The sequence below is a fragment of the Moschus berezovskii genome, chromosome 8, assembly GCF_049115385.1.
Source record: "Moschus berezovskii isolate FMDL1 chromosome 8, NW_MosBer_1.0, whole genome shotgun sequence".
NCBI classification, from domain to species: domain Eukaryota; kingdom Metazoa; phylum Chordata; class Mammalia; order Artiodactyla; family Moschidae; genus Moschus; species Moschus berezovskii.
In genome coordinates this window covers 42230433-42257330 of record NC_142467.1, presented here as the reverse complement: position 1 = coordinate 42257330, position 26898 = coordinate 42230433, and the positions used below count along the sequence as shown (strand labels likewise).

The 26898-nt window shown below is 44.7% G+C and overlaps 1 protein-coding gene across 1 annotated transcript in view; it reads right to left on the bottom strand.

Moving 5' to 3' along the window:
* The window catches only part of ADAM19 (ADAM metallopeptidase domain 19), a 96596-nt gene that overhangs the window by 50185 nt on the left and 19513 nt on the right, over window positions 1-26898 (bottom strand). The window contains exons 4-5 of the mRNA XM_055428987.2: window positions 8728-8806; window positions 3040-3116 (exon numbers count right to left, since the gene is read on the bottom strand). Of these exons, the coding sequence (XP_055284962.2) occupies window positions 3040-3116; window positions 8728-8806 (156 nt within the window). The remainder of the gene's footprint in view (window positions 1-3039; window positions 3117-8727; window positions 8807-26898) is intronic.

The following is a 26898-nucleotide window of genomic DNA, read 5'->3' as shown; positions in this document are numbered from 1 at the left end:
TGCTGCAGCTGCTCCTTCTCCAGAGTCCGAATTGAGCCATCTGGCTTGCGTTTCCAGCTCTTAAATCAGTCAGGCCCACAGACACCCTTGGTTTCTGAAGGTGTGTAGCGAGAAGGCTGGGAAAATAAGGCGGGTGGACCCCACCAGAGGTAAGCGTGCAAAACAGAAACACATGGATGGCTCACTCAGTTTTCCCTTGTCAGCACGGCTGTGGGAATGATTTATAAGAGGCTGGGCCAAGTTCCCACTGCTGCAGACCAAGAGGACAGAGGAAGAGGCAGAGAAGTGAGTCGCACCTGCATGTTCCCTTTCATCCTCCTCGAGACAGACGTTGTTTACTTGCAGGCTGCAGGTGGCGGTGGCTGGGCCTGTAAACACCACTGGGAGTTGGCTGGGCTCAATCAGATCACTTGAGCAGGGGATTTGGGGCCACTGTTATGGCCTCCCAGCCAAAGCTTGTTTCCTGCCTAATTCCCTCCGGCCGACTCAGCCTGAAGCCTTACAGAGGAGACATGGCTCGATTTATAAACAAACACGTGGGATCAGCAGCACGATGGGCCTCACATTGGCATGTAAGCCTGGGTGAGTCTCAGAATGGCTTCACTGTGGTAAGATGACAATAATCCTGTCTGCATGCTTTAGCACTTAGCATTCTCCACCACGCCTATCATCCATGCTCACTTTACAGACAAGAGACTGAGGGCTCAGGAAATTACTTTTATATTCCTGTCTTCCCTCCACCTGTGCAGGGCACCAGCAGAGAACAGACAGCCAATATTAGCTTGCTGAATGAAAGGAGCAATCATTAATGTCCATCAATGGATGAGCGGATAAAAAAAGCTATGGTAAATATATACAATGGAACATTACTCAGCCATAAAAAAGAACAAAATAATGCTATTTGCAGCAACAAGGATGGACCTAGAGACTGCCATAATGAGTGAAGTAAGTCAAAGATAAATATTATGATATCACTTACATGAGGAATCTAAAAAAAAACAAAAATGGTACAAATGAACTCATTTACAAAACAGAAACAGAGTCCCAGATGCAGAAAACAAACTTATGGTTACCAATGGGGAGAAGTGAGGGAAGGGATAAATTGAGAGATTGGGATTGACATATATGCACTACTGTATATAAAGCATATGACTAATAAGTACCTACTGTACAGCACAGGGAACTCTACCCAATACTCCCTAGTAACCCATATCGGAAAAGAAACTAAAGAAGAGTGGATATGTGTATATGTAAAACTGATTCACTTTACTGTCTAGCAGAAACTAACCCCAAACACTGTAAATCAACAATACTCCAATAAATACTAATTTAAAAAAAAGAGAAACAATATTGACTGAATCAATTAAGAGAGAGGAAGGGTACACGTAGAAACACCTCCTTCTGGTTCACGAGAGCTAACGTGTGTATATCTTCCCAGTGATGCCTTTACTAACATCACATTGACAGCTTTGAATTGGTCATGGTGGGAATATTTTTATCACTATATTGGCAAATGCTAAAAATAAGGGCTTTTATTCTGTTTTCGTTTTCACAGAGCTAGTTTACCAACATACTGGGCACAGGTACTACATAGTATAGGCAATTAAAACTGAGGCAGTTAGTATAGACAATTAGGTTTTTCGAATCATCATCCCTTTTCCAAAAGGAGGGGAGGGTGGGAAGAGTATGAATAAATGATATCACTTCAACAGATGTATAAATCCTATTATATGCAAAGCACCAGGGTAGGCTGGAGGAGAGAAACAGAAATTGAGACAGAATTCATATTCTCAAGGGACACACATACTCAGGTATAAACTATAACTTGCACACGAGTCATCTGGGGATCCTGGGAAAATACAGGTAATGATCCAGTAGGTCTGGGTGGGACCTGAGATACTGCATTTGAACAAGCTCCTAGGTGATGTTGATGATGCACCTCTGTGGGCCTCATCTAAGAAGCAAGGGTCTGGGAGGTGACCAAGTGCCCGTATGTACGGGCCAGTTAGCTATCTATTAGCACAATCTATGCCATTGTGCTATTTCAATGTACAATCCTCACAACATGACAGAGGTCTATTTCCCTTACCCACATTTTACAAGTGGCCCAGCTGGTCAACTGCTATTGGCTCAAAGCCAGGTTGTCTAGCTCAGAGAATGAAGTCACTCTCTTTTCAACATGCCATCTAGATGGAACTTTCCACCTCATTTCCTGTCCTGAAGATTATCCTTGCTCCTCCCTTCTCTTCCTGCTCTTTCCACTAGCTGCCCATTTCCCTTTTTACTGCTTATAAGCACTTCTACTGGAGAAGAGCAAAGAAGAAGTGGGAATAAATGCTCAAACTCATCAATTTTAAGTGTATGAACGATTTCCTTTATGTCCTGTATTTTGGTGCTTTGATATCTGGGGACCTTGCCCCTGCCCCCAGAGTTAGCCCATTCCCTGAGACAGAACTCACCAGTGAGCACAGCATGATGTTCCAATGGGGATCTCATTCTCTGGGCCACTACCCCCTTGCCTGTTCACCCCAGGGCCAGGTACCAGGCACCTAGCAACAGCCCCGTGCCCCAAATCCCACTGAAACTATTCAAACTAGCCAATCCTAAGCTGCTTACCCCACCTTGCCTGTTCCTTCCCATAATAACCATGATAAAGACTCTTGCCCATATTCTCTTCTCCCCCTTTGCCTCCTGAGTGACCCTTGGGGCCCCCACCAAGCATGGCATGCCCCAACCTCTTGGGATCTTGAGTACAACCCTCTTTCTAATGGCAGCTGTCTCCTACTCTGTTGGCTTCCCCATACCCAAATAATAATAAAACCTCAAGTTCCTCAAGAAAGAGTATGGTCAATTCCAGTGAATTTGTGGGTTATTTTTATCATTATCATTACCCTTATCCCTCCCGAGCTCAGCCTTTCTCAGAGCTGGCTTGCACACATTCTCTACGGACAGCTTCTCAAAGTCCCTGCCCAAGGTCAGAACCACTTGTCCTAAACATTCCACTCTCCAGGTGCCCCTCGCACTGTCAGGGCTTCTTACCTCATTCCCCGGCAGGTGCTGAGCGTGACACTGGACTGCTCCGCCTTCCTCACTGTCCCGTGGTAAAAGCAGTGATCCTAGCAAGGAGAGAGCAGCGGTCAGACCACAGGACACTGACAAGTCAGCCAAGCTGGCATCCTGAGACAGTCAGGGATGACTGTATACCTACCGCAACCTTAGATCTGCAAAGAGCTTTCCCAGCCACTGTTTTATTTGATCCTCATGATATTCCTGGGAGGAGGGACAGGGCGGATGCCATCATCCCCACTGAATCGATGAAGCAGCCAAGGCTCAAAGAGCAAAGGGATTTGCTGAAGGTCTCTCTGCTGGTTGGAGAAGCCAGGATTTCAGATCTCTTTCTATGACATGATGCTGGTCACAGGAAACACTGCCTTCCGAAAAGCTTGCCTCACCGCTAGAGTCACCTCTGTGACCACCCACCATGAGAGCTGAACTGTGTCCCCACCAAAATTCACGTCTACCCACTCTGCATTTCCAGTGTGAGGGGTACAGGTTTGATCCCTATCAGGAAACTAAGATCCCACAGGCCATGTGGTACAAACAAAAAAAAAATCCATGTCTACTCAAAACCTCAGAATATGATGTTAGTTGAAACAGAGTCTTTACAGATATAACTAAATCAAGATAAAACAATACTGAACTAGAATCCTTATAAAAAGAGAAAAGGACACTGATACACACACACCAAGAAGGCCATTTGAAGGCAGAGGCAGAGATTAGAGTGATGAAACTAGAAGCCAGTGGGCGCCAAGGATGGCCAGGAGCCACTAGAAGCTGCAAGAGGCTACGAAGGATCCTTCCCTAGAGACTACAGTGAGAGCATGGCCTTGGTTTTGAACTTCTAGCCCTCAGAGACGTGAAAGAACACATTTCTAATTGTCTTAAACCTCCAAGTTTACAGCACTTTGCTACAGCGGCCCTAGGAAACTGATCCATCATGCATCTTCCCTGCCTCCCTTGAATCCCCTGCGCACCTGGACCAGACCTGATTTTGCACCTGTGTCCATGGATGCTTGCAGGTCTGCTGCTGTGCTCTCACCAGGGCATATGTCACGGCCATCTGATCTTCCCAACCCAGCTGGATTCCTCCTGGCTACACACTGCGATGTGCCAGGCCCGGGGCTAGGCTCTAAGACACAACAGTGAGTCGAGTCTAGACTTCGTAGGACTTAGCGTCTTGTGAGAGCCAGTCGTAGCTTAAAAGTCATACAAAGACACAAATCACAAAGAATGGCTTGAAATAAAGTTTGAGGTATCAGCAGAGTGTTTGATAAGTAGGGTAGTCAGAGTATTTATGAGGCAAAGCAGGACTCTGCTGAGAGTGATAAAGCGCTAAACCAGACAGACAGACACAAACCAGGGCTGTCCTCAGCAGACCTATGAGTGATAACAAGGGACACATTCCTATAAACTTCATCCCAAATAGGTCAAAAGAGATAAGCTGGAGCAAAGAAAAAAAAGGTAAAATCCCCAGAGCACAGTCTGGTTCTAAGGTCTTAAAAAGGATGTAAACTATGTAGTTGCAGATACGGAAGCTTTCTCTTTCCCCACCAACGTCCTGTGAGCAGGGCCAATCAGGAATGTCCGGCATTCGCCCACATTACAACAGTCTGAGCGAGCCATCACCAGGACCACGCTTGACTGCGGTTGTTCCCTGGTCCCCAGCAGGCAGGCATGTGAACCAGGAGACAGCTAAGTAAGCCATTTGTCTACATTCTCGGGCTCCAGTACTGCCCAGCTCTAGGCGTGACTGCAGTGTAACATGCTTTAAAAATGTAAAGGGTCTTCACACACATCACCGCGTGACATAATAATGCCGGCCATTTACTGTTATTAACAACAGAGCTAACATCTACCCAGCTCCTGCTCCTGGATAAACAACTTATATAGATTTTTCCCCCCATTAATTCTGATCATAGTCTTATGAAGTAGATACTCTTATTCTCATTCTCATAAGTTGGAGAGGTTTTAAGTCATTCACAGGGATGACTTAAGTGCAAAGTGGAGATGCAAACCCCAGCAGCCTGACTTCAGGCTCCATGCTCAGCCTATCTTAGCAAAAGCAGACCCAGCAAAGTACATGGGCTTAATTTGTCAAAGCTCTATCACTGGGACTTCCCTGGAGATCCAGTGACTAAGACTCCACACTCCCAAGGTAGGGGGGGGCCGGAGTTCAATATCTGGTCAGGGAACTAGATCCCACATCCTGCAACTAAGAGTTTCCATGTTGCAACTAAGACCCAGCACAGTCAAATAAATATTAAAGGAAAAAAAGCTCTATTATCTTCCAACACTGACCCAGACTGAGGTGTTAGTCTAAGCCTTGCTGCTCACTGAGAGCAAGCAAAAAGGCATGCTCCTTTTCCCCATCTCCTCTCAATATCCTCATCTGTAAAATGTCATGTTGGAAGAGATGTTTATAAATTCCCATAAAAATCAGTGATTCATCTAACCCTTCCATATTCCTGAGAGTCATATCTTAGCATATCCAATTTTCAGATAAGGAAACTCAACGTTAATATGGCTGAAAGGGCTTTTCAGGTCACACAGTCGGTCAAAGCCAAGACAAAAACCCTGGCTTCAGACCCCAAACTCTGCAACTTGTTCTACTGGAACACACTCACCATTCCCCCAGTGACCTGACCTAGATCAGGGCTGGAACCCACGGGCCTGGCAATGAGCAGGATCAGGTTCCCAGAACTCCCACTACCCCCAGCCAAGTTTTGTGGGAGAGTGTGGCCACAACACTTGGGTCAGCTGAAGCTAAGTGGTTTATTCCATTCCCATTTCTCTTTTGAGTCTTCAGCTCCCAAATAATATTGACTGGGAGCCCCCAGGGCTGGGTGGGGGCTTTGCAAGAGCCAAGGAGGAGGGGATGTACTGAACAGGAAATCAGAGTCACCCCTACTTTAGCTGGGATGTACTCTGGTCAACGAGACCTTTGGGAAGGAGGGGCTGTCTGGGCAGGAGGGGAAGTTCTCTCACTGCCCTCTGTTTCTCAAAGGTCCTCACAGCCTCTCTGCCCAATCCTGAGAGCACAAAGAACAAGTATATGAACACAACAGCCATGAAGTCATCGCATTCCTTCTCAGTTTCTCGGCCTAAGGGGGCCACCCTGAGGGGGCTTTCGTAGCAGGAAGCATGAGCTCATGGCAAACTCATGCACTGAGACCCATTCTTCGGCTCTGGGTACAGAAGTGCAGGAGCCCAACCCGGAGGAGGGTGCTTTGTGAGGTCATAATGGAGAGGGGCTTCAGAGGCTTGTCCGTCCCCTCCCATCTTGCTGGAGACAGAGAACTGGAGTCTGAAGGGAGGAAGTTTCAACCAGGGGCCGTGAAAAACGTGTGGAGCCACAGCTGGCCAGCTCCCCCAGAGACGAAAGGACATGGGCTACTCTGCTGCAGGCACTGGCCACTACCCCCCCATCCAGGAAGGTCTCAGTGAAGAAAGCAGCACGATCCTCACGCCCAAAGATCCAACATAGCCCCGCAGGACCTGCTTACTTCAGACCTCACAGACCCTGTCAAAACATAACTGTCCTGTGTCCCTCTCCTCACGCAAGGGTGATCTGATCGACTCATCTGTGCTGTTAACAACTGACAGTGGCTGTCACTGTCTTCTAGGCTATTCTAAAGATTGGCAGGGCTATTTTAAAAACGGGAATCTCAAGTTCCACAGGAAGCTCTTGGAGGGGCACTGAGGCACTGTGCTGCCTACCCAGCACACCTCCCAGGTCTGCACCCATGAAAGCCCATGATGCCCGACCCCAAAGGCAGAAGACACTGCTCCTCCTGCCTGGATCTATTGTCCCTTCTCCTTCACCCCTGCTCTTTGGCATAGAGTTTGAGAGTGCTAAGTCACTTCAGTCATGTCCGATTCTTTGTGACCTTACGGACTGTAGCCTACCAAGTTCCTCTATCCATGGGATTCTCCAGGCAAGAAGAGAGTCTGAGAAGGATCACTCAAATCTAGAATTTCTCAACTTGGGCACCACTGACATTTAAGACAGGGTAACTGCTGGGGAGGAGAAGGCAATGGCAAGCCATTCCAGTACTCTTGCCTAGAAAATCCCATGGATGGAGGAGCCTGGTAGGCTGCAGTCCGTGGGGTCACTAAGGGTCGGACACGACTGAGCGACTTCACTTTCACTTTTACACACTGGAGAAGGAAATGGCAACCCACTCCAGTGTTCTTGCCTGGAGAATCCCGGAGAAGCCTGGTGGGCTTCCGTCTATGGGGTCACACAGAGTTGGACACAACTGAAGCGACTTAGCAGCAGCAGCAGCAGCAACTACTGTGGAGGGATGCCTGTGCACTGGAGGGTAACTGGCACACCTCTAGTCCCTACCCACCAGACAGTAGCAGCCTCCTTCCAGTCATGACAATCCGAACTATCTCCACACATTGCCAAGCCTCCCATCCTTTGTTGACTAAAATGGTCAAAGAAACAGAACATTTTAGTTTATTTGCACCTGATTAAAATTGGTATAATTCATCATGAAGCATATTTTCCTTGCTTTATTATGTTAGTAATCAACATATTCAACAAAGGTTTTAAGAAATGACTTAAACCAAAATCATTCCTAATTGAGAACCACCACTCTAATCCTACAAATTCTAACAGGTCCCCTGTAGGAAAAGCTAGCAAATCATGAAATGTGTGTGATTCACAAGCTTAAATGTCCACTGGTGACCAAATGGCATGATGAAACAAACTAAAAGATTAAAACTGAAAGACCAGCTTTTAAATGACAAGTTTTTGTGCACGGGACTTCCCTGGTGGCCCAGTGGTTAAGAATTCATCTTTCAATGCAGGGGCTGTGGGTTCGATCCCTGGTCCAAGACCTAAGATCCCACCTGTTGTTGCTATTTAGTTGCTAAGTCATGTCCCACTCTTTTGCAAGCCCATGGACTGCAGCCCACCAGGCTCCTCTGTCCATGGGAATTCCAAGACAAGAATACTGGTGTGGGCTGCCATTTCTTCCTCCAGAGGATCTTTCCAGACCAGAGATCAAAACCTTGTCTCCTGCATTGCAGGTGGAACCTTTACTGCTAGGCCACCATGGAAGCCTAAGATCCTGCATGATGGGCGGCAACTAAGCCCACGCACCAAAACTAGAGAGCCCGAACACTGCTACTAAGACCCAATGCACCTAAAAATAAATGAATTTAAAAAAATTTTTTTTTCTTAAATTTCTGTGCTAACAGTCAGACTCAATTTTGAGGGAGAAAAATAGCCAATATGAAAATAGCAGCAAAATAAGAAAATCTTCACATCCTAAACTCACATTGACAAATCAGACCACAAAACTTTACACACCCATATGAAAAAGCAACTAACACCTGACTGGGAGAAACAACAGCAAATCATTTCTTTTACTTAGATTTTTGTGAGGATGTGGGTAATTCAGTGATTTGTATCAATTTTAATCAGATGCAATAAGCTTAAAATATGGTTTATTTCACCTTTTTTAGCCAGCAAAGCATTATGAATCCATGAAACAACAAATTCACATGTTGTTTTTCCTGCTCATTCCCTGAATCTCAGTCAGGGAAAATAGTTCCTTCAGAGGAGGCATTGTCTCCACTGAGCTTCTCCCCTGGCTTCCTAGGGGTGGGGTTGGGACAGGGAAGCTGCCTGGGAGATTTATGTTGATCTGAACTTACCTCGGATTTCAGGGTGGTGGTTTGAGCATCGCCACTTGGAGTATAACGAGTTTCTGTGTAGGCTGGAGCAAAAAGGCGCCTGAATAGAACAAAAAAGACATTTGTCTCCTTAGAAGATAGGCTTTACCCTCCTAGGAACAGTAGCCAGATTCTAACTGAACCTGGTAGAACCATCCCCAAACATTTCCATGCAGAAGGAACAGGGCAGCCTTATGGAAGGGCTTAAGGAATAAAAAGAAAAACAGAATGAAGTTTGTTATGAATTTTGTGTTCACTGGGATCATCACTTAATTCAGCCACATCCAGATGCTGCTGACCACCAAAGCAGTGATATTAGATCCTAATTTGTTCTGGGTCCTGGGAAGATAATGTGCAAACACACTCATAGAATTTCCCAGGGTCTATGGACCCTACTGTATACCTTAATTGATTATTTTTCCAGCACATCCACTAACTTTTGGTATCAGCACACCAACCATTCTTTAAGGGAACCCCTCCTGCCTGTTGCAGGTTTTGTTAAGATTGACAATCAAGGTATCCTACCTAGCCTTGGCCCATTGTGCAAGCCAAGCCAATGGAGTAATGCGGCAAGAATGTAACAGATGGGAGCTATTTATCTGCTCCTTTGTTCCTGCTGCAAGGATTCTGGAAGTTTCCTTTGCCCATCTTTTATGAGACCTAATGGTTCAGATTTCCTGAGACCTGGTTCTGTGTGTTACCTTTTCAATAATTTTTTTCCTTTCTAAAACTGGATGTTGGTTTGTCTCCTGTTACAGATCTCCAAAAGCTGAGGTTAAGAATCCCTCGCCCAAGGCAAGGTGACCCTGAATAAGGCTTTTAGAATTTCTCTGAAAGTTAAAAGAGAAATAAAAATGCCAAATGGATTCTTCAACTAGTTCAGCCACGTTAAAAGCAGAATGAATCTAAAGAAAATCGAGGTCAGGAAGCAAAATGGTTTTTAATGGAAGGCATCATTAAAAACTGGAGTCTAACAAAAAAGAATTAAGTGGATCTATATCTTTTACCATGGAAAGATGTTTAAAATGGAGTCAGATAAAGAAAAATTTCAGGAAAGTATGTACCTTTAAAATCTCTTCAAATGAAAAAGTAATAGCAGTATACACTAGGGCATGCATTGACAATAGCTGGAGAAGGACATGCCTATCGGTAGTGGTAGTGATCTCAGGGGATTACAGAAGATGTTCACAATGTAAGCTGTATATTTCTGAAAAACTGGTTGATTAAAAAAAATAATTATCATGCATTTATTTTGAAAACGGAAAATCTAATTTGAAACTGCCTTTTAAAAAGAGAAAAAAATACAAGCTGAGGCCAGCACAGAAAGCCAAAGGAATCCGCAGGGACCACCCTGGTTTTGTAAGAGGTGACATTTCCCACAAGACAGGGTCACTGAAGAGGGTTTCTAGAGTCACTCCAGAGTCACTTCCAGCTCTAAGTTCTGGGACTCTGGACTCTCAGACTCCCCTCCGCCCCCAGAGCACAGTCAGAAGGCAAATGCCACAAGGATGATATCTCCTGCACAATATCAAGCCCTTCAACATCCAGCCTTGAACAAGAAGAAAAGAAACCCAACAGGGAGATGTGAAGACAAAGCAAAGCAGAAAACCTAGTTTGTGTAGAGAAACTCCAATTCACATGGCAAGTTTGGGTCAGTAGCTAAATTGCCAGATTCTTTCTTCCTCTTTCTCCTTAACATCTAACCAGTCAAGGATCTAAGGGAAGAGTCACTCATTTGTCTGAAGGGGATAAAGGCTAAGCCCCAGGAGGACAGAGGCCAAGCTGTTTGCTCACCAGTATATACTGATGCTTAACATTTACCCAAAGGAAGGCTGTGTTAACTAATTACTGAATGAATGAATGAGTGAATGAAGGAGGTACTCACTGAGCATGCTGGGAGCTGAGGCATGGTGTGGAATCCGAGACTAAGCTGCAGCCCCTGCTCTGAATGAAGGAGGTGGTCACTGAGCATGCTGGGAGCTGAGGCATGGTGTGGGATCCGAGAGACTAAGCTTCAGCCCCTGCTCTGAATGAAGGAGGTAGTCACTGAGCATGCTGGGAGCTGAGGCATGGTGTGGAATCCAGAGACTAAGCTGCAGCCCCTGCTCTGAATGAAGGAGGTACTCACTGAGCATGCTGGGAGCTGAGGCATGGTGTGGGATCCGAGAGACTAAGCTGCAGCCCCTGCTCTGAATGAAGGAGGTACTCACTGAGCATGCTGGGAGCTGAGGCATGGTGTGGGATCCGAGAGACTAAGCTTCAGCCCCTGCTCTGAATGAAGGAGGTAGTCACTGAGCATGCTGGGAGCTGAGGCATGGTGTGGGATCCGAGAGACTAAGCTTCAGCCCCTGCTCTGAATGAAGGAGGTAGTCACTGAGCATGCTGGGAGCTGAGGCATGGTGTGGGATCCGAGAGACTAAGCTTCAGCCCCTGCTCTGAATGAAGGAGGTGGTCACTGAGCATGCTGGGAGCTGAGGCATGGTGTGGAATCCAGAGACTAAGCTTCAGCCCCTGCTCTGACATTTACCATCTCTATAGCCAGGGGGGAGTTACTTTACCTCTCTGAACCTGTTTCCTCTTCTGCAAAAACCCTTCTGCTCAACAGCGTTGTCATCAGAGTAAAATTACATAATGCATGAAAAGAACTTAAAATCAGGCCTGGCTCAGAGTGGAGCTCAGGAAACGTTAGTGATTATCACAATTGCTTTCAACAGGGATTGTGATGAGAAGAACCGAGAAAAACTGGCGGAATTTACCTATTTCCTTCCAACTCCCCCCAGCCATTAACTCCCCAGTATATCACTTGAAAGAGGCGAGGAAACAATGAGCTCATTTCTGCAGCCCATTTCTGTGGTCTCCTTTCAGACTGCATAATGGACGGCCAGTCAGGAGTTCAGAATCTAATGGTTCATCCCGGGTGCCAGACGTGAATGTTCCCACAGTAAGTGCACTCCTGGAAACATATCCTCAGCCTCTTCTACATCTTGGGAGTTGAGGGGTGGGGTGGAATATTCATCTAGTAACACCAGGATGATCCAAAAAAGAGAGCAATCCAGACAACCTCAGAGGAGTCCAAATTCTTGTCGGTTCTCAGCCACACGTCCTCAGAAGGGTGAGCATCTTTCTACACCTTCTTGTTCTGAGGTTCTGCCTCTGTCACTCATAGCCTCAGCACTCAGAGATACCTCAAGAATCATTAAGCCAAACTCGCTAGACTATGTGTTCCTTGAGAGCAGGGAGCACACGGCTGCCTTGTTCAAGGCTTCTCCTCAGCTCCTAGCACCAGGCATGTTTATTCTGTGAAAAAGTGGATAAATGGATAAATGAACAAACAAATGAATCCTGTACCTTGTGTAGGAATTTCCAAATGGCCATCCTGCACTGGACGTCTCCAGACCACCCACTCCATTCCTGACCACATACAGTAGTTAGAGAAAGTTGTTACACACTGAACCAAAAGCTATCTTTTCTCTGTAATCTGTATCCACCAGCCTCATTCTGTCTTCTGAGTCTACATGAAACAATTCGTCCACCTAACTGCCCTTTTCAGGATCAGCAGCATCAGCATCACCTAGGAACTAGTTTAAAATGCAGATTGTTAAAAAACAAAAAACAATGCAGATTGCCCGGCCTCATCCCAGATGGCCTGAAGAACACAGAAACTGATACTGGAGCCCAATCATCTGTTGTAATAACTCTTCAAATGATTATCATGCAGAACCACTACCCTAGACCACAAGTTCGCAACATATTTTTAAGGCAGGCAAACTTCAGAAATAGCCACCTGTCTCACCTTTCTGCATCCATCACACCCTGTATCTTTCCGAGCTAAGGAAACCCCAAAAAGTTGCAATCAAATTAGCTCATGTGGATTTATTTAAGTGTGAAATCATTTCACCTTCACAACATACCTATGAGGACACTGTGACTTCAAGACCTGTAACTTGTCCAAGCTGTCACAGCACAGCGTCAGAGGCAGGTTTCAAAGCCAAGTCTGTTAGACCAGACCACTTTTGAAGCAGTTGTCTGCTCTGTCTCTATTAGAAGTGATAGTTGAGTGATAGTTGCTCAGTCATACCTGACTCTTTGCAACCCCATGGACTGTAGCCTGCCAGGCTCCTCTGTGCATGGAATTCTCCAGGCAAGATTACTGGAGTGGGTTGCCATTTCCTTCTCCAAGGAAGGAAAAAGCATATTAGAAAGCAGAAGCATAAAAGGAAAACACTGTCAGCAGCAGTCCAGGGCACAATTTCATGGTGATGACAGCAGTTTTGAGAACATGTGATCCCACAGAAAGGAGGCTCCTGGCTCTTAGATGTGAGAATATATGCAGAGAAAAGGGGTAGCAAAGCACGGGGCAAGATAAAGAGGATGGACATGTAAGGACTTCAGCGCTATTTCAGTTGCTTTTTTTCTCAATAATCCTTTCCCCAAATGGGGTTGCAATATTAGCCAGGAAGGTCATCCTTCTTTCTAGAAGCAAAAGGAAGGGTCATGTTTCATCACTACCATCTGTGAAGTTGTACTGATTCATAAAACCCTGCTTTTAAATGCTCCCCAGTGCCCCAAGCTAGGCTCATCTATGTCCCCATGCCCAGGTGGTGCCTTGGCACTGCTCTAAGCACCAAAGACAATCCCCTCAGAGACGGGGCGGCAGAGCCCCTGAGCAGCCCAGCTCAGCCTAGCCGAACCTTCTCCAACCACATCTTGTTCTCATCTCCTCTCTGACAAGGGGCTGGCTCAGCAGATCTGCAGGAAGCTGTCTCTCACCACTGGAGTGTATTAGGTTTTTCAGGAAACGAGTTGTGAGTGATGTGCGTCCAGGAAGAGAGAAAGACTGTTCAAGATTTCCCACCCCGCCCCCTCCCTTTTCTGGCTTTGATGGAAAAGCAGTTTCTGAAGAAGTGCCTCCCACCCGTGCCCTCGGGGCTGACAAGCCCATTGGCAGGCAGAGATCACACACCATCCCAAGGCTCACTGCAGTGCTAACTTTGGGAGAAACCCTGGCTGCCCTGGCCACAAAGTCCTCAAGCAATCTCCTGACTCTTTGCATCTTCTGAAACCCAACTGGGAAAATAAACTGTCCTCCAACTACTGGACTTAAAATGTAAGGTCACTCTTCAGAGAAAGACAACAGAATTGCCCATGGTGGCCTGGAAACTGTACACTCGGCCAGACCCCAAACATACTGAAGTTCCAACAGCCCTGACTCACCTTTCCCAAGGCTCACAGCCCTCAAATCCAGAACTATCCCTTTAATGATTATGTGTTATTGTTTAGTTGCTAAGTTGTATAGACTCTTTGCGACCCTGTGGACTGCAGCCTGCCAGGATCCTCTGTCCATGGGATTCTCCCAGCAAGAATACTGGAGTGTGTAGCCTTTCCAGGGGATCTTCCCCACCAAGGGATCAAACTCTCCCATTGCCTGCTTGGCAGGCAGATTTTTTACCACTGAGCCACCAGGGAAGCCCTTAAGGGCTATGGACCTGTCAGACCAATTTCAAATGCTTCTCTAAGTTTCTCTAAAACTCCTTCTGGGGAAAGAGAAGTGACAGAACAAAAACAAATTTGCAAAACATCTTCCTGAGTTCAATCCCCCTACCTTGCTACTACAGATAAGCAAATCGGTGAAGACAAAGTGATAACAATTTTCAAACTACCTTGAAAAACAACCTACCCAGACAAGTTCAGCATAAACAAACATTACTCTGCTCATCCCAGTGGCTATTTTTACTGACACCTCCTTCTCCCAGGTCTTGTTTCATATTTGGCTCTTTCAAGAGTATTGGGGCACTTATACACTTTTAGTGCTTGGGAGGTAAGCTGTGCTGGTCCCTCTTTTCCTCTCTGGGGGAGCTGCACCCATACCCCGTCCACCTGTGGTGCTGATAACACAGGCTCTTTCATTTCTCACTCATATTCCTAATGCCGTCATTATGGGACTCGCCACAGTAATACAACACCCGGAAATACTGTGGAAAAATATAAAACCCCAGGCCCCACTGAGAATTTAAGTCTCTAGAGAAGGACTCAGAAATCTATATTTTTAATGGTTTTTCCAGGTGATGCTTTTACAGGCTCTGGGAATTCTACTCCATTGTACCAATTTTAACATTCTTAATTCTTTTTCTCATTTCTAGCCTCCTAAAGCACCCTCTCAAAATCTAAAGATGACACCAGCCCGACCTAGAGGGCAAGTCCAGGGCCCAGAAAGGTTTGGTTTCAGTACCAGTTGCACTCTCCAGTTGTCATTTCAAACCCTGAAACTGAGGCAAAAGATCACGGCGGTGCCTTTCAATGTTATACAAGAGCACCAACAAACTGCAGACTCTAAGAGGCCTGACTGAGGTCCTTTGGACTCCGTGGCGGGGGGAAATGTAGCTTTGAAAGACTATTTACAATTATTTAAGACAACTCTTGTAAAATCCTGTAAGACTAGATGTTAACTTGTAAAAACTTAATAAGATACAACATTGATGCAAAGGATTTCCACCTAACAGAAAAGATAATCCTCAAGGTTATGATTTTATTGCCCCTGGATATTAACCAATTTTATATGTAATTTAGCGATGTTATCTCAGCATTCTCTGTCCACTATTGAAATATATATGTATATAGACACATACACATATATATGTTTCCCTTATCTAGCCAATTTTAAAACCAGTTTTATCATTGTGTTGGTTCCCTCATTAATTAGATAAATAAAACTTAGACAAATGCTCACTATTTGTATTCATACAAATAGTGAGAAAGAGAACTGTTTGCACTTGAGCCACCTAAATTCTGTTTCCTAGACTGCAAATAAACAATGTGATAATTATGATCTCATAGCCCCACTGAGAGGATCAAATGAGAAAATACATTCACAATACTAGCTACGACATTTTTAAGTTCTGTGAATTTGGACAAATTAGTTAGCCTCTCAGAGACTCAGTTTTTTCATCTATAAAATGGGGAAATAATAGAATCTACTTCATAGAATTGTTATACAAAGTTAGAAAAGTATTATGAATATCTGCTAAATAAAATGAACAAAAGCAAAAGAACTCTTTGCAGAGTATAAAGTATTTGCTTCTACTAATATCATTGCTAACATTTTCTCCAGGACTAGCTATGTGCTCATGGGCTTCCCAGGTGGTGCAGTTGGTAAAGAATTCGCCTGCCAATGCAGGAGATGCAAGAGACCTGGGTTCAATCCCTGGATTAGGAAGATCTGGAGAAGGAAAGGGCAACCCACTCCAGTATTCTTGCCTGGACAGAGGAGCCTGGTGGGCTACAGTCCATGAGGTCACAAAGAGTCTAAGACAAGTGACTGAGTGCACACACACCTCTATGGGCACATGGGGTAAAACCAGGTAATTTTCAAACCAAGACAATGGGTTTCTGAGGTTTTAATAATACTAGTCTCTCTCCTTTTGGGTATGTTTGAAAATTTCTATATTCATATTTTTTTAACTAGAGAGGTAATACTAAGCACGTCACAAGCTCCTCAGCCTCAGTTTCCCTTTCTCTCAAATGGAAATGGTGATACCCAGGACAGGCACACACTGGGAAGAGCTTTTGAAAAGCAGAGAGTGATATTCTAGTATAATGGCTAGTGTCCATATTTGGGACAAAATAACAGATTCAGTAAGCAGTGTTTTGTTGTCTTTTGTTTTCAAAGAGCAAGAAAGAAAAGGGGAGGAGAGAGCTTGATCTGCCTCAGAACCAAAACTTCCAAAGCAGTGCTCATTTCACCTCTGACTCCAAAGGAATGGAAACAAAGCAACATGCCAAAGGCAAGGACCTAAAGCCAAATAAGGGGCCCACAGGCAGAGGCACTCCTTGGGCAGAGGTGTTTCTCTTTGAAGGAACAGAAAACCAAGGAAGGCGGGTCTTCAAAGGTTGCTTCTGATGTAAAGAGTAGGAGATCTCCTCTAGTGCAATCATTCACTTGGATCAAGCATCGTGGCTGCCAGAGGGCCAGCTCCAGAAGCAGTGGCACAAAGCAAGATGGTGCCACCCACAAGCCTGGCATAAAGCCAAAGCATGTTGTCTTTCCTTCTATTAAGGAAGTATCCAAACAATGCATTAAATCAACACTGTTTTTCACAGATCGCATCTCATTACATCTTCTCCCAGTTCCTACAAGACCTGGCCCCCTTCCGACCAGCTCCTGGTCCTGTGTTTGGCTTTTGTGTGTTGTTGACCGAAGGATGTTTGGATGAGCACTGTTTACTCCTTTGGCCAGCAGGGCCTTCGTTTAATCCTCTTCAGGCCTCACTCTTGGCTGCCTCCACGATGAATAACCTGTCTGTGCAAACAGGGCTGACCTCTCAGGGTGGGGATGCTTAACTGTCAGAGACTTAAGAGGCCTGCAGAATGGCTCACCCAGGAAGAGTTTATAAGTTTGTTTTGCAGTGTACTGTAAAGTGCCCATATAGGCACTTAGGGAATTGGATAAGAAGAGTTCGGGGAAATGGGGTACTACTCAGAAGTTTACCACTTCTGAGAAAGCTAAAAAAAAAAGTGACTAGTGCACTAGCAAACAGTTTATGGTAAATAACCCCAGTTATCAGATTAACCCAAAGGGAAGAGTCAATGCAAGAGGCAATGGTTAAACTCTTTAGTAAATTTTGGGGATAAGACATGGGGCAAGTGAAGAAAAGAAACCTCTAAACCACAGGACCTCTGAAAATATGCTGAGAAAAAGGAAGTAGGTAGGCCATCCCATGAATAAAAGCAAACAGACAAAATGCGAAGACCACAAACGAACCTGCCCTAAATGTGAGTTCCTGGTCCCTTTTAGGCTCTGATTAAATACCCCAGTAACTTTGATAAACCTTGCCCAGTGTTTCTCAGCAAGCTAAAGGACAAATCAATGCAAATGCACACGTCAAGAAGGATTGAACTTGTAAAGTCTTCCTAGACCACAGTGGACATGTGTCATCCTAGACTGCCCAGTATCTCTGCCACTTTCCTGGGAAAACAGGGCCAAGTTTTCATTTAGAGAAATATTCCCCTCTTGCTGCATGCTGAGTTGGGTCACCTGGAGTTAGTCATAACAAACTAGGACAATCAGGTCTCATTTCATTGAATTTCAAGATGAGTGACACCTGGTGAAAATGACTGAAACTGAGACACCATTGGTGGCACCAGAAGAGACCACCTGACCTCCCAGACCCTGTCCTTCTCAAGCCTTATTTCTTCAGCTTTTCCCTCACTCTATTGCCTCATGCTGCTGCTGCTAAGTCACTTCAGTCGTGTCTGACTCTGTGTGACCCCCTAGACAGCAGCCCACCAGGCTCCCCCGTCCCTGGGATTCTCCAGGCAAGAACACTGGAGTGGGTTGCCATTTCCTTCTCCACTATTGCCTCATACCCTTCTCTAAAGCAGTTTTTTGGAGAGGAAGGGGATCGGTGAATAAATTTCAGACAGCAAAGAAAAAAAATCTTCATATATATAATCAGGCTCTCTGTTCAGTGCTTCCCCCCGACCTCACCCTCTACTCTTATCAATGTAGAATTTGAAAAAGAACAAAAGCAACCTACCAACATCACACAATTGTATTTTGCTTCAAAACTCATCAGTCTAAATACAGTTAGCTAATCATCAGCAGTAGATAATCCAAGAGTTGGGCCATCCAGACACTGCCAGGAGGCAGAGAGGAAGGATGTTCATGAAATCTCATCAATGAATGCTTATTAAGCAGCATAATATGGTACAAACTACAGGGCACATGACCTCAGGAAGGTCAAGTCCCTCCCAGCTTGAATTCATTATGTATTTGCTCTGAATTCATGGCCAAGGTGTGGTACCTCTTCAGAACCTCAGACCATGAACTTGCAGGGCCTCTTTGGAACAGCCATTCCTCAAATATGTACTGAGGCCAATCATGTGCCAGGCACTGTGCTAGGTGGTACGAAGGAGGCAAGTACTGCTTTCCTGCCCTCCACACGGCAACTTGCTCATGAGGATTAGAGGAGGCTGAAGGGGTGGCAGATCATGGCACCCCAGATGTGCAACTTTAGTGAAAGGATCATTTTGAGCTGAAGGCAACTGAGAAGCAGCAGATACAAGGAAAGTTCCCTGTCCTCCTTCCATTTGCCTAAAAACGAGACATCAGTTCTCAAAGGTCTTCTACCAGGAAAGACAAAAGCTAATCTAATCAGCCGAGATAGTTTTAGGCCCCATCAGCCTGGAGATGGTACCAGAGGAATCTACAAAACAAACGTTACAAACCAGCCTTTATCTACCATGCATTTCCCAAATATCTACCTTCCCACAGTTAACTGCCTTTAGAAGCCCAAAACCTCTTTCCTTTTTCCTACCATTTCTCTACAAACATTGTCTTTTGTTGAAGATGCTACAGAAGCCTGACTGCCAACTGTCGGTTCTTTTTCTCTGGGTATCTCCCATGTATATGCTTTAATAAACTTCTGTTTTTCTCTTGCTAGTCTCTTTTGCTACAGCTGAGAACTTGAACAGGTAATCAGAAATTGGTTTTTCTTTCTTTCCAAGGCCATCTGTGAAAGTACTTTGAAAACACTAACAGGCCACACAGAAGGTAGGTATTACTAGTTGGTCCCTAGAAACCAAGTTTCTGTTTTACAACCTATTGGGCTGGCCAAAAACTTCCTTCCTTGCTAGAACGATTGCAAACCAGAGCAGCAATCAACTTCCAATTTCCCCTAACAAGCTGCCTACACCACTTTGGAGGAGGGGTGCCTGTGCATGAGTATGGGTGTATGGAAAGCAGAGAGGAAGAGCTGCCTAGGGACCAGGGACTCACCATCCTCAACACTGCTAATCTCCTTTTCCACAGCCATATTCCTGTCATCACACAAATGAAAGGCCAGTTTAACCTTTGCATTCTTACTGAAGCCCCCAATCCAGCATTAAAGCCAGATAAAGAGCTTTTAGCATACAAGGAGTCTAACATCTCTCCCAGCACTTAGATCCCCTCTTTCGCTAGCACTTCAGTCTTCCTCCAAGGGAATCCCTTCCCATGACCTGTCCTTCCTTTCCCGGGAAGGGGGACTTGGAAAGAGAAACCACGCCTGATATAATACAGCCATTCTACCCCATGGCCCATCTGGATCTCTCTCCAGGGAGACTGATGCAAGAGAAGAAAACAAGGGGGCTGCCAGTTTTCTGCAAACCCGTAACCTCAGGGGTGAAAGGAGGAGGAAAAGGGGGCAGTGGGGCACATGGGCACTACGGAGGGGCCTGGATGACAGCCATGAGTACAGAAGTCATAAAGACCCCAATTCTCCTTAAACTGGCTGAGGAGTCTGGCTCAGCTCCACCCACTCAATGACATCATTGTTTTCAGCAAAAGTCAATCTGAGAATCCACAAGGAGGCCCTCAGCGAGGCCTCACCAGTTCCTGGGAGACCAAGTGCTTAGAATTGTAGATAAGGGGGGAAGTCTATATACAAAGAGTCCAAATTATAAAGATAACCAGGGTAAGGACATACTTCGCTTCTGCCAGGACTTTTAGGGTCATGGAAAGAGTATAGGATGCTACTTTTCACATAGATTTTGTCAGCGGATTCCCAACCACCACAAGCCTGCGAAGTTGATGACTAGGGGTTGTTACCTTCAACTAATGGGAAAACTAAAGATCTGAGAAGAGAAGTGGCTTATCCAAGGTTCCGCTACCAGGAAGGACAAACCCTGGCACTCAAACCACTGTCCTGCTACTTTCTCAAGTCAGGAACCTCAGATTGGCCTTGGAAGCCATCCTCTTCCCCAGCTCATATTCAGCCCACCTCTCTGTCTCCATGAGCCACCCTGTAAATCTCTCTGGAATTTGAGCTGTTCTGCCTGTATCGGCAACCTCTTCCCTAAATTAGATCACTATCATCTCCCCCTCAGATTCTAAAAAAGCTTTTGAATGGGTCTGATTACTATCACCAGTCTTGCCCCTTTCAATCCATCCTCCAAACTTCAGACTAAGTAATCTTTCTTAGATGCTTTGGATGCTGTCACTATATGGCTTTTAAAATAGTCTTTGTCAGCTTCCTGTTGCCCTCAAGATACACACCAGCCCTTTTAATGAAGCTACAAGGCCCTTCAAGGACTCTCCCCTGTCCACCTGGACCATTGCCTTCCTCTTGCTTTCTATTCTAATTTCATCATCAACAAAGGCCTTTGTTCTTGCTACTGGCACTGGGTGGAACTCACCCTTGTATAAACCAACTCTACCACCCCTCTACCACCACCCTACTTCTTCCTTTTACTTTACTTCCTCCTCGAAGGCATCCCCAACCCCTGAGCCAGGGTAGGTTCCCTTCCCCGTGCTCCCACAGTACCTTCTACTTCCCCCCATCATAGCATGCCCCACACTGGTCAACAATGAGTGGCCTATCTTTCCCCTCCACTGAGCAAGCACCAAGATAGCAGATAGTGTCTTGCTTGCCGTTACTCTTCCAGAACACCCAGGACCTAGCCCAATGCCAGCCACATGGCTGGTATGCACAGTATTTGTTAAATGAAGGAAGAGAAAGTAAGAGAGACAGGAAGCTAAGAATTCCCAATGAGCAGTCCATTCTAAAGGAGATCAATCCTGGGTGTTCATTGCAATGACTGATGCTAAAGCTGAAATTGCAATACTTTGGCCACCTCATGCGAAGAGTTGACTCACTGGAAAAGACTCTGATGCTGGGAAGGATTGGGGGCAGGAGGAGAAGGGGACGACAGAGAATTAGATGGCTGGATGGCATCACCGACTCGATGGACATGAGTTTGTGTGAACTCCGGGAGCTGATGATGGACAGGGAGGCCTGGCGTGCTGTGATTCATGGGGTTGCAAAGAGTTGGACACGACTGAGCGACTGAACTTAACTGAACTGAACTGAATCCATAACTCAAGCCCAGTACAATGGAGACTCTTGTTAGAAAAACCAGGGATTCACTGACCCAATAACTGCTCCCAGGTGAGTTTGAGCAAGACCTGTAATTTGCTCCAGGGTGCCCAAAAGCCTGTTCATTCAGCATTCAAGGTACCAAGCAAAGGTGTGTGTATGTCACTGAGTGCTAAATAGAGAAAGACTAAAGTTTACCTTCTTAAAATCAGAATAAAAATGTGAACGTGGCTTCATTCTCAGGACAGAACCAGTCTAGAGGCCTCGGAACTGGCCTCCTCCTCCCACAGAGAAGTAGAACTCTTCCCCAGATAATCATGCTCCATTTCCTAAGCACAAACGCTGAAGAGCAGAGATATCCTCCAGCTTCCAGAGAGTCTGGATGAAGAATATAGGCACATCCTTGAAGATGAAAAATTAGGTCTGTAAGGTGGGACTTCAAGCACATCTCCCAAATCCAAATGCACAGCCATACGTCAATCTGCATCCTGCTCTCCAGGCCCTGCTTCTCAGGAGACCCCCACCCTACCACCCACTCTGAGTTTCGGAAGAAGCTATATTTGCCTTGGGCCAGCCCCTCTCAGGCCAAGGCTCCATCTACCAGGTCCATCTCCATTCACTCAGCTCAGCCCAAAAAAGAAAAAAAAAGTGAACTCTAAGTCACTCAAATCCTCAGGTAGCCCAACTGTGGAAGGGCGAGAAACCCCTTCCCCACTGCCACATACCACTCTTCTGAAATACAATGATTTGGCTAGCTGGAATACTGAATTCCTAACGGTTTATTAGCACTACAGTCTTGGTTTCCCTAGATCCAGACCAAATATTTATATATTAATTTCTCAGTCTGAATTCCTTTCTCATTCTCCCACTCATCTCTCCTCCCTCCTTCATCCAAAGCCTCCCCTCCCTGCTCCCACAAAACAGAGCTCCGAGGAACCCTTGTTAGGGAAGCTTTCTCTAGCCCCCAATCAGACATTCTTCCTTCCTTACGGCTCCCTCAGCACTTTACTTTTAACTCTATTAAGTAAATCTCTACCCAGTCTCTTACTATGCTGTGTGAGTATGTTCTCTCCCACAGAGAGTAAATAGCCGGAGGCAAGGATGTGGTCTTTGCATCTACTCCCTGGAACACCTAGCACAGGACTTTACACATAGTGCTCAATCAATATTTGCTGAAAAAATACTTTCAAGCTACAGTAATCAAAACAACATGGCACTGGCACAAAAACAGATATGTGGATCAACAGAACAGAATAGAGAGCCCAGAAATAAACCCACACACCTACCATCAATTAATCTTCGACAAAGGAGGTAAGAATATACAATGGAAAAAAAGTCTCAGTGAGTGGTGTTGGGAACTTGGACAGCAGCATGTAAATGAGTGAAGTTAGAACACATCCACTCACCAACACAAAAATAAACTCCAAGTGGCTTAAAGACTTAAACATAAGACATGACACCATAAGCTCCTAGAAGAGAATATAAGCAAAACATTCTCTGACATAAATCATACCAATCTTCTCTTAGGTCAGTCTCCCAAGGTAATAGAAATAAAAGCAAAAATAAACAAATGGGACCCAATCAAACTTAGAAGCTTTTGCACAGCAAAGGAAATCACAAACAAAATAAAAAGATAACCTACAGAACAGAAGCATGTATTTGCCACCAAAGTGATGGACAAGGGCTTAATTTCCAAAATACTCAAACAGCTCATACAACTCAACAACAAAAAAACAAACGACCCAATTCAAAAGCAGGCAGAAGACCAAAACAGACTTTTCTCCAAAGACGACATACAGATGGCCAAAAGCACATGATAAGATGCTCAACATCACTAATTATTAGAGAAATGAAAATCAAAATTACAATGAGGTACCATCTCACACCAGTCGGAATGGCCATTATTAAAAAGCCTACAAAAAACAAATGCTAGTGAGAATGTGGAGAAAAGGGAACCCTCCTACACTGTTGGTGGAAATGAAGGTTGGTACAGTCACCATGAAAAACAGTATGGAGGTTTCTCAGAAAACGAAAAATGTAGTTATATGATACAGCAATCCCACTCCTGGATACAGATCCAGACAAAGCTATAATTCAGAAAGATACATGAACAGCAGCCAAGACATGGAAACACCTAATGTCCATTAATAGATGAATGGATAAAGAAGATGTAGTACACACTGCTATATTTAAACTATATAACCAACAAGGTATACTGTAAAAAAAATTAAAAAGATTAATTTTAAAAAGAACTATGTATGTCAATAAGTGTTCAGTTCAGTTCAGTTCAGTCGCTCAGTCGTGTCTGACTCTCCACGACCCCATGAATCACAGCACGCCAGGCCTCCCTGTCCATCACCAACTCCCGGAGTTCACTCAAACTTATGTCCAACAACATGAAAAAAAGATGTGGTATATATACATACACAAGAGAATACTACTCAACTATAAAAAAGGACAAAATAATGCCATTTGCAGCAACGTGAGTACCACTGGAGATTATCATACTAGTGAAAGAGAAAGACAAATACCATATGATATCACTTATATGTGGAATCTAAAATACAACACAAATGAATCTATCTATGGAACAGAAACAGAATTGTGGACATAAAGAACAAAGTTGGTGTTGCCAAAGGAGAGGGGATTGGCGGAAGGGTGGAGTGGGAGGTTGGGGTTAGCAGTAGTGAACTATTATATATAGAATGGATAAACAACAAAGTCTTACTGTCGAATACAGAGAACTGTATTCAATATCCTCTGATAAACCATAATAAAAAGAATATTAATAGAATATATATATAACAGAATCACTTGACAGTACAGCAGCTGTTAACACACTATAAACCAACTGTGTACTTCAATTTTTTAAAAAATTTGCTGAAATCAAACTTGTAGAGTGGAGTCAAGTAAGCTCTGGTTTAAAAGGCAGGAGATCCATCAACTGATGAACGGATAAGCACAGGGTGGTACATTCATACAATGGAATACTATAAAACAATAAAAAGGAGTGAGGTACAGATGCATGCTATGCAACATGGGTAACACTCAAAAACATCACACAGTGAGAGAAGCCAGTCACACACACACACACACACACACAAATACTGGATAATCTCATTTACATGAAATATCCAGAGTAAGCAAATTTATAGTGACAGATAGCAGATTAGTGGTTGCCTAGACCAGTCCATTGATCTAAAGGAGATCAATCCTGGGTGTTCATTGGAAGGACTGATGCTAAAGCTGAAACTCCAATACTGTGGCCACCTCATGCGAAGAGCTGACTCACTGGAAAAGACTGATGCTGGGAGGGATTGGGGGCGGGAGGAGAAGGGGACGACAGAGAATGAGATGGCTGGATGGCATCACTGACTCGATGGACATGAGTTTGAGTGAACTCCGGGAGTTGGTGATAGACAGGGAGGCCTGGCATGCTGTGATTCATGGGGTCGCAAAGAGTCGGACACGACTGAGCGACTGAACTGAAGTGAACTGAACTGAGAGCTGATGGCATTGGGGAAACGTGGGGAGTAACTGCTTACATTAATTTGCTAAGGCTGATTTAACAAAGCACCACAGACTTAGAGATTTAAAAAATAGAAATTTATCATCTCACAGTTCTAAAAAGTTAAACATAAGATTAAGGCACTGGCAGGGCCGTGCTCCTTTGAAGATACTGGGGAAGGATCTGTTCCAGGCCTCTCTCCTAGCTTCTAGTATTTCCTTGGCTTGTGGCCACATAACTTCACTCTCGTCTTCACATGGCATTCTCCCTCTGTGCACGTCTGTGTCCAAATTTCCCCTATTTATATGGACACCAGTCATACTGGATTAGGTGCTATTCCAGGATGACCTCATCCCAACTAATTACATCCACAATGACTCTATCTCCAAATAAGGACACTGATGTACCAGGGATTAGGACTCTGACATATGACTTTGGGGGAACACATTCAACCCGTAACACTGCTAATCGCTTCTTTTTAGAGTGATGAAAATGTTCAGAAATTAGAATATAATGATGGCTGCACAATTCTTTAAATATACTAACAAACACTGAATGGCATACTTATTTAAACAGATCAACTATGTGGTATGTAAGATACATTTCAATAAAGCTGGTTTAAAAAAAAAATTTTGGATTTAAAGCAACTGCCCAAGCTCAGTCGGAGAAGGCAATGGCACGCCACTTCAGTACTCTTGCCTGGAAAATCCCATGGACGGAGGAGCCTGGTAGGCTGCAGTCCATGGGGTCGTGAAAAGTCGGCCACGACTGAGCAACTTCACTTTCACTTTTCACTTCCATGCATTGGAGAAGGAAATGGCAACCCACTCCAGTGTTCTTGCCTGGAGAACCCCAGGGATGGGGGAGCCTTGGTGGGCTGCCGTCTATGGGGTTGCACAGAGTCAGACACGACTGAAGCGACTTAGCAGCAGCAGCAGCCCAAGCTCAGCAACTAACCTGTTAGTGTCAGCATGTGAAACAACTTCTCTCAACACAGGCAGTGGGTTTAAGCTACACAGAAGCCAAAAGCAAAGTGTCTTTATCTACCTACATGTTCTGTGTAAACTCCCTGCGACCCAGTGGTTCACATCTAGGAAGTGATCCCCCAAAAGTGTCTCTCAAAGAACATGAAGGTGTCCACTCTAGCACTATTTGTAAAAATGGGGCGGGGGGGGAGAAATAAAAGGAAAAAATTGCTTGAATACCCATCAAAATGGGAGATTAAATTAATCATGGCATCTTGATTTTTACTGAATCTGAATGATGGGTATACGGGGATTCATGATATCATTCTCTCTACTTCTGTGTGCATTTGATAATTTTTCATCATCAGTTCAGTTCAGTTTAGTGCTCAGTCATGTCCGACTCTTTGCGACCCCATGGACTGCAGCATGCCAGGCCTCCCTGTCCATCACCAACTCCCAGAGTTTACCCAAAATCATCATAAGAAATTTTAAAAGTTAATTATGGCATACACATACAATGTACTATCATACAGCCATTAAAAATGATCCCATAAATTTACATAGAAATATATCCATAATATACTCCCAAACTGTGGTACAGCCTTTGAGGAGGAATCTGTGGAATGGGAAGTACAATTCGTCAAAAGTTAAAACATGTTAGACATACATGCTATATGATCTTGCAGTTCTACTGCAAGGTATTAATCATACGATAATACTTGCAAATATGTTTAAAGATTATGCATAAGACTATTATTGCAGCATTACTTATAACAGCGAGAAATCATTCAGTGGAATCCTCTGTCATCACTGAGAAGAATGAAATACG